Source organism: Prosopis cineraria, unplaced genomic scaffold, assembly GCF_029017545.1.
Source record: "Prosopis cineraria cultivar Desert tree isolate PC_DT_omini unplaced genomic scaffold, ASM2901754v1 PC341, whole genome shotgun sequence".
In the NCBI taxonomy this organism is placed as follows: Eukaryota; Viridiplantae; Streptophyta; class Magnoliopsida; order Fabales; family Fabaceae; genus Prosopis; species Prosopis cineraria.
The window spans coordinates 45,908-54,531 of NW_026555668.1; the positions used below are offsets into that span (position 1 = coordinate 45,908).

An 8,624-nucleotide genomic window follows, 5' to 3' on the forward strand; every position below is an offset into this window, starting at 1 on the left:
ATGGTTGAAAGGAAAAGAATATTTTAAAACTTTTTTACAAGGAGCACACGATATTCTTAACTTCTTGTTGGAGTGCCCTCCTTTCAAAATTAGTGCAATATCAACCTATCATTGATATTAACCATTAAATAGTTGCGATATAACTAACAAATATACATGTGGTGTTGAGTGAAATTAGCTTCTTTCTTTTATTTGGGATAATAAAACATTTAGTCATTTAAGCTTAATTTTTATCGATATGATATCTTACATTTTTTTAAAATTATCATGTTAATCCTTTAAATTTTTAAACACAAATAGATTTTCAAATAATTTTTATTGATTTGTTCTTTTATTTTTAAAAATTTTTGACTTTTTTTCTACTTAAATAATTTCACTTCTTTTTATTAATCTACATTGTTATTATTAATATTTTTTTTATTTATATCAATAAAGTAAATTTTAACAGTATTAATTTTTCTTTAAACAATAAAGATCAAATCAACAGTTAAGATAAATTTAAGTAATCAAATCAATAGAAATTAAATTTTAAAAAATTAAATTGATAGCTAAAACTAATTTGAGATCCTAAAAATTTTCATCTCTTCTTGTTTCTCATCCTCCAATCAGTTTAAATACAAAACAAAAAAAAAACTCAGATAAAATAAATAAATTTTGATATTTTAATTATTAATATATATATATATATATATATGTATTTCAATAAAAGCCCAATCATTTCATGTGGAAGCTTGAATCGAAATGCTTCTGGAAGTTGGTGGAAGAAAATGAAAGCTCACCGTCTCGCTTTTTGTCAAATTCCAGCATTCCATGGCCCTCTTCCTTTCAATGCTTCGTTGACTCGTTGTAGTGTCGTCTTCTTCTCCATCAAAGCTCTGAAGCATCGGAAATGGACGAGACTCGAGTGCAAGTCCCAAGAGTGAAACTAGGTAGTCAAGGCTTAGAGGTAAGTCTCCTTTTCTTTTTTAATCTCAATACAAAATAGTCCAATATTTTTTTTTTTGTTTTGGTTGAACCGGTTTATCGCTTGGCACATTTGTTGTTATTTGATTCAGTTTAATAATAAGAAGAAAAAGGTTCTGTTTCAGTAGTATTGAGGTCGTCCGAGTCTGACAATCTCGAGCTACTCCAGAAAATTTTTTCCATATTCAAATATTGTGATTATGAGCTTCCCACAAGTAATCTCAGCTCAAAAGGAGGTTTATGTGGAAGAAACAAATACAAACTTCTCAAGCCATAACATTGTTTTGTGTCACAAAATATTAAATTTGACTTTCATCACCTAAATCTTAAAACATATGTTGTCAGAGATTTTCTAATTTTAGTCAAGTTTCTCGTCATATAATCCTCTCAGAACACTGGGAATAATATATTGCATTACACCTATGACAGCTCAAGATAATACATCTATATATAACCACAAAGTTATCTAACCAGTAAATTGATTAACCGACACGCCTGCTTTTGATCACCAAAAAAGTTTCACTAACCAATTAACTTCGCTGTCTGGTAGAATTCAAAAGCTGTATGATCAAATCGCTTTATCTAAATAGAATGAGAATCCCTCTCCGGCCTTCTAACCAAAAAGGGCTCATTCTTTGGTAATATGACTTCTTGTGGAAAGTTAATGAGAAATTAAGTGCTTCCTGTTTGTATCACATATATAATGAAATGCAGGTCTCCAGACTGGGTTTTGGATGTGGGGGACTATCAGGAATTTACAATGCCCCTCTCTCACATCAAGCTGGGTGCTCAATTATTAAGGAAGTTTTCAATAAAGGCATAACCTTTTTGGATACATCTGATCTTTATGGAGATCAACATGATAATGAAATCATGGTTGGCAAGGTATTGCGCATTCTGCTAACTATCAACAATTTAATCTTAAATGCACTTAGTTGATACGAGAGAATACGTCCTTAAGATTGTCCAAAGAAAATATTTAATTCTGTGCTAAGCTTGGGAACACTTGTGACTAGAAGAACAACATAGAAAGGAAGATCATAGTGCTTAATATAATTTTAGAAGTGGCAGTGAATTATGCTGGTGCCCCATGAACTTGTTTAAGTATTTGTTTGTAACCATCATGGAAACAGAAAACTAGCTTTGAATATAATTTCATTTATATCCGAGAATGATTTACACTGAGGTCATTGCAACTTTCTCTACATTTGATGCCCTTATTTGTGCTTTTTCATCATGTAACCGGCTTTAAAAGAACTCCCTCGAGAAGAAGTCCAATTGGCTACTAAATTTGGTATTATTATGTCTGATGGGATGCAATTCAGTGTAAAAGGCACCCCTGAATATGCAAGAGAGTGCTGTGAAGCTAGTCTTAAACGACTTGATGTCAGTTATATTGATTTATACTATCAGCATCGAATCGATACTTCTGTACCAATTGAGGACACTGTAAGTTGTTGATGCATTTCTTCTGTTATGTGTAATACATAGCATTTTCACTATTTCTAATCTGTGGATGTTTGTATGGTTCACTGAACTGAACAAGGAAGATAGGGGAGCTTAAAAAGCTGGTAAATGAAGGGAAGATAAGATATATTGGGTTGTCAGAGGCTAATGCTGATACTATAAGAAGAGCACATGCTGTTCATCCTATCACTGCTTTGCAAATGGAGTATTCTTTATGGTCCCGTGACATTGAAGAAGAGATAATTCCACTTTGCAGGTTTTTTTAAAATACTACTTTTATCTTGTAGTGTGATTTCTATTCTGACTTTCTTAGATATGGTTTGAATGTAGTGATTATTTGCAAAATATCTAAATGGAAATTGTTGCAGTAAATTGCATTCACCTCCCTTGATGTTTTAAGATATGCACTCATATCACCAATAGTGGTTGGATTGGGTGGTAAGGGACTCAATACTTATTGATCATGGTTAAGAGTTCAGTTCTTGTGAATGGAAAAAATTACATTGGAAGAGCTTCTTCTATTTAGACCTCACAAAACTTGAATTTAATTTGGTATTAACAGATAACAAATTTGACTCTCACTTAATGGGACCTCCCTTCTATTAAGATAATCATTAGTTGAGCTAATACTATATGCACTTTGACTCCTTGAATGCTCCTTCCAATAGCCTTCTTCAGCGTGGCATAAATGGCTAAACTTATAGACTAATCTGTTGACTGTTATGGTTATTTAGTTTTAATTCCTTAAAAAATAATGACTGCATGATTCAGTCATTTAAGATAACAAATCCATTACGCTTCAAGCCTCTTGTTCTTTTTGGTTTTCTTAGGCTAAAACTAAGTAGACCTAACAATTGAGAAATCAATCTATAAGACTAATCCAAGCACAAATCATCAAGAGGCCAAGTTAATACTTATGAAAACTTAAAATTAGAGCGGCTACTGAAATATTTTATCATCTAGTCAAATGTTTAGTTATCTTAACTCAATTTTTTTTTTTTTTAACTTGCAGAGAACTAGGAATTGGAATAGTAGCGTATAGTCCTCTTGGTCGAGGCTTTTTTGCAGGGAAGGCAGTAGAGGAAAGTTTACCAAGCCAAAGTTTATTGGTACAGTCCCAGTTTTAAGTTTGCATGAATTTGCAATAGGATGATACTTCAAGTGAGAAATGCCTATAAGGATAACTACAATTATATACTTGTATTCCTGCGGAGGATTGGCTTTTGAAATTTGGTACACCTTTTTTTTTTTTGGCTGTAATAGGCAATTCATCCGAGGTTCATTGGAGAAAATTTGGAAAAGAACAAGCTCTTTTATAAACGACTCTCTGATTTGGCTTCCAAGCATGCATGCACTCCTGCTCAATTAGCTCTCGCATGGCTTCTGCATCAGGGGAATGATATAGTTCCTATCCCAGGTAGAGTCACCTACGCACTTAACAAAATACCTTTCTTCTAATGAAAGAAAAAAGGTTAATTGTTTGGTTAAAGTTAGAAATATTAACCAAACTAACCATGAATCTCACTTGATTATGAAGTAATCTGTGCCTGAATTTCTAGGATTAAGTGGTCAATCTGAGCTTCCACTTAAGAGTCAAATAGTATTTGAATTTTATACAATATCAGAGTCTCCAACCAAGCAGTCAATTTAATCCTTCTCGCCTCCATGCCATGTGTATCCATATTAGTTGAACCAATAATACTCTTCAAATAAAAGTGTAAGCATTTGTCCCGTTGGGAGAGATGTCCGCATTTAGCACTTGACCATGCCTCAAACTTGATTGCTTCTAGTAGGAGAATTCATGTGAGCAATTAAAAAAAAAAAAAGTGTAAGCATTTGGGGACAAGGGTCTTTGAAGGTGTTATTTGGTTTTGGCATATTCATAGATATTTTTACCTATTTCTGTATAACTCTTTCATCAATTCATCCTCTTATAGTCTTATCTATCCGCTGCCTAATGGGCATTTCTGGACGAATAGTACCTTTAATCTTTGTTAATTATGATAATTTTTTTTTTTTGGGGTAAATCCAAGATGTATCATTTCTGTTAATTGAGTTCTTCGTGATGAAATATTGCTTTGATACGATAGGGACAACGAAAGTCAAGAACCTTGAGAACAACATTGGATCTCTGACAGTTAAGCTTACAGATGAAGATGTGAGGGTAATTTCTGATGTAATTCCTGCTCATGAATTTGCTGGGGAACGAGAATATGACATGTTCTCAAAATATATGTGGAAGTTTGCAACTACCCCTCCAAAGCAATTGCAAGAGAAATGAAACAAACTTTCTTTTCCTTGTACACACCTAAGAAAATGAATTGTGGGTTTTGTTTGTTAAGATTTGGTTAAGAGTATTACTTCTACAGAATCAAACTTTACATGTCTGTTGTTTAAATGAACCAGAAATTGCAGTTGTGCATGTGTGTCAGACAACCTGGTTATAGTAACTCATGCCTGAATGAGATATATTTCGTGTATAATAACTCCATTTGTTTTTTATAAATAGGTCTAGATTTCCAATCCTTACATACATATATAATGTAAAAATTTTAACAAATTACAATATTCATAAGTTATAAATAATGTGATTCATTTCTTAGATTTCATGCAATGCATGAGATCAAAAATTTTTTACAGTGATAAATAGTCTACGAATTGGGAATATTATAGCTCATTTATCAGATTTGAAGAATAATGCATGAATAAATTGCATGGACATCACAAAATCTCATTCTAATGTGTTGTGAAAAAAATAGTTGTAAAATTAATAAATCACTGACCATTTCAAGATCATTTGAATAGTGAAACGTCACAAATTTAAGAGGATAAATTTGCACCAACTGGGTCACTTAATTTTTATCACATTTTTTTAAATGGATAGATGTATGAATATATGAATAGAAAGCGTTTGATTTGGTGAAATTTACACGTTAACTTTATATCTATCACTGTATTATTATTTATAATTTTTTAAAAGTGCTCATAATTTTTAAATCTCAATAAGAATAATAAATAAATCTCAATGAAATAGGCAATTGACAAAAGATTACTATGGAATGGGTTACTTTAAAGTTCTTAAGTACTTATCTAACATAATTTTTTGTACAATTATATTTTTGACATTCTACAAAATAATATAAAGCATTGTTATTAAAACTTAAACTAAAGTTGCTAATAAAAAAAAAAGTAAAGATATTAATGTAAGAAGTATAATTATTACAAAACAAAACTAAAATCATGGATAGTTATGTTGTTAGTATCTAAACTGAGGTTGTTAAGATGGAAACCTATTTGTTACTTATTATATAACTAAACTAATAACTACAATTTTTATATTAACAAATTTATCTTTTTATCAACAATGTTAGTTTAGGTTCTATATTTTCTATCATTTCAATAAAAGTTAGAAATGTAATTTTATAAAAGATTATGCCAAATAATTTTTAAAAATTTCAAAATAATTATTCTATTTTATGGTACTCTTATTATTTGCCTAGGGAATTTATTTATCTTTTTCAATAAATATAATAAAAAAACGTTTATTAAAAGTGAGACGCAAAGTAATCATCATTTTCCCTGGTGGTATAGATTCCATCCAAAAAAAAAAAAAAACCCTTGTAGATTCCATTGCAGCTCCACACACAAACACAAAGGCGCGCACTTACAAAAATACATTCCTATATGGGTGTCGACCTTTCGTTATGCTTTTGGTAGTTGGTGGAAGAAAATGACGGCCCTGATCGGCGCGCTCTCTCTTCTTTTTCAATGATTGGTTTAACATCTTCGCCAAGGCTCTGTACAATCGCTGAATCGCATATGGACAGCACTGAATCGCGAGTGCCCAGAGTCAAACTTGGTCGTCAAGGCTTGGAGGTAACCTTCATTCCTGCTTCAATACTGTATTGTCGAAACAGAGTTCCGAGCTTTAAACAGTCAATCCTATTTCGAGATTTTGAGTGTTTTTCACTGTTTTTTAGAATTGATTGTTATTTGCTATGATTCAACACGAAGTGGATCATAAAATTTTACTTTCTCCAGAATCATCCATAGCTCAGAGCTTTGCGTGAGAATGCTTGAAGTCGATTGTTTCGAAAATTAGGGGTTTTCTCGAGCAAACTACAGGCCTTGATATTATATGTAATCAGTTTTAATGTGCGTGCGTGCGTGCGTGCGTGTGTGTAGATTGGTGGACAGTGTCACTTTCATTGTTGAATGGCTCAGTTCTAATGCTTTTTTTTTTTTAACCAGAAAAAGGATAATCATTAATCGAATAAACAAAGTGAAGCCATGAGCCAGTGGCAAAGGCATACAAAGTAAAAGAGAGAAACTACTAAACTAGCCTATTCCTTCACGGTCCCGGTCCATTGTGGCATCAGATTGCAGGGATCTGTTGAGAGATATTGAGTCCTTAGAGATAATGGCGAGAAGAGAGGGTGATGGGTCAAAAACCCAACCAGATGGTTCCACCCCCTTAGATGCAGTGGCTGCAAGAAAATATGCGGCGGCGTTCCCTGATCGTTTGACCAGAGAGAGATGAAGCGATGAGAAGGACTCCAAGGATTCCAATAGCTCAGCCAGTAGATTATGCCAAGTCCAATTGCAGCGATCCCCTCCATTGGATGATAAAGCTTTGTGTAGTTATTGACAGTCCAGCTCAAGTATAAATGGTTGATGGATAGATTCTGTCATGAGTAATAAGGCTTTCTTGCAAGCAAGAACTTCAGCCATGAAGCCTGATGAAGCTTGAACAGATTCACACCAACCTTAGATAAATGAGCTATCTGATGACCTCCATATTATTCCTGTACCAGAATTTCCTGAAGAAGCCAGAAAAGATCCATCACAATTGACTTTGATCAAACCTAATGGAGGAGGAGACCATGTGCTTGGAGTAAAAACAGGGCTTGTATAGTGAGGCTTATCAATAAAGTTGGCTGACCAGTAATCCCATGTAGCAGCATCCGTATGAGAATGAGAGACCACCTGAAAAGGATCAATGACTGCACCAGCGAAGATTGAGGCAGATCTCATCTTCCAGATGTTCTAACATAGGTTAGCAATGTATGTCTTACCATAATCATCTGTGTAGTTTTCGCTCATGAGTAGGGCATAACACGAACGATCAAAGGAGGTGATGTCAGCAACATTAATGGCGATAGTGAGATAACTCCCATACCATGCCTGTCTAGCCCAATCACACAACAGGAGGAGATGTTCAATGAACTCAGGGTAATTATGGCAGATTGGGCATAAAGGATCTACAGCACATTTTTGATTATACAATGCCTCTTTAGTGGCAAGCGCATCATTGATTACTTGCCACATAAAATGCTTGACCTTCAGTTGTTGTTTTAGATGCCATAGGCCCTGCTAGATATCATGGGGTAGAGACGCGGAGGAGCTTGTAGATGCACTAACAAGTTGTGGGGATTGAGCCACCAATAATCTGTAACCAAGCTTGGCCGAATAAGTACCATTGTTAGCAGCAGCCCACGCACCAGTATCAATAATCGAGTTCATTGGAATTGGAATTTTCAAAATGTGAGTGATAGTTTCAGAGGTATAGGAGGTTGAAATGGGTGTTAAATTCCATTGACCTCGTGAAATCAGATTAAAAACCTTTAGGGTTTTATAAATTACAGCACCTACAACAGGGATAGCTTTGCAGTTTGGTGAGGCAGGAATCCATGGGTCCTCCCACGAGCTAATGTCATTACCATTTTCAACTTTCCAGCAAAAATCTTTCAACAACATGTCTCTACCCGGAGCAAGCTACTCCAAGCCCAAGAGGCTTTTGGACCATGTTCAGCAGCGAGAAAAGACCTGTTAGGGAAATAGATGCTTTTTAATACCTTTACCCAGAGCTGATCAGGGTTGGTAAGAAGTCGCCATGCAGATTGGCTAGAAGGGCATCATTAAATTTCATGAAATCTCGAAAACCCACCCTCCATCTTTTTTGCCTTACAGAGCTTATCCAAGCCTTCCAATGGATACTGTTCGACTCATGAAGTACTAATGCTTGAGTTTAAATATCTCAGTCTTTGATTATATTAGCCCTTATGAAAAAGGACAATAAATGAAGCGCTGCCTGTTTATGCCATATTTATCTAATGCAGGTTTCTGCAGTGGGTTTTTGAGCGGAGGATTATCTGGAGTTTATAATGCCCCTCTTTCACATGAAGCAGGATGCT

At 34.3% G+C, this 8,624-nt stretch overlaps 1 protein-coding gene across 1 annotated transcript; it reads left to right on the top strand.

The window, feature by feature from the left end:
* The first annotated feature begins 789 nt into the window (after positions 1-789).
* Positions 790-4,848, top strand: LOC129296497 (perakine reductase-like). The gene is made up of 7 exons (XM_054935097.1): positions 790-946; positions 1,678-1,847; positions 2,208-2,412; positions 2,514-2,686; positions 3,443-3,539; positions 3,694-3,847; positions 4,521-4,848. Exons 1-7 carry the CDS (start codon positions 890-892, stop codon positions 4,709-4,711), a joined length of 1,047 nt encoding a protein of 348 aa, XP_054791072.1. The 5' UTR covers positions 790-889; the 3' UTR covers positions 4,712-4,848.
* The last annotated feature ends 3,776 nt before the right edge of the window (positions 4,849-8,624 follow it).

Coding starts and splice junctions, on each gene's coding strand:
- LOC129296497 (XM_054935097.1), top strand. CDS start 890: ATGGACGAGACTCGAGTGCAAGTCCCAAGAGTGAAACTAGGTAGTCAA. Junction 947..1,677: donor TAGGTAGTCAAGGCTTAGAG/GTAAGTCTCCTT, acceptor AATGAAATGCAG/GTCTCCAGACTGGGTTTTGG. Junction 2,413..2,513: donor CTGTACCAATTGAGGACACT/GTAAGTTGTTGA, acceptor TGAACAAGGAAG/ATAGGGGAGCTTAAAAAGCT.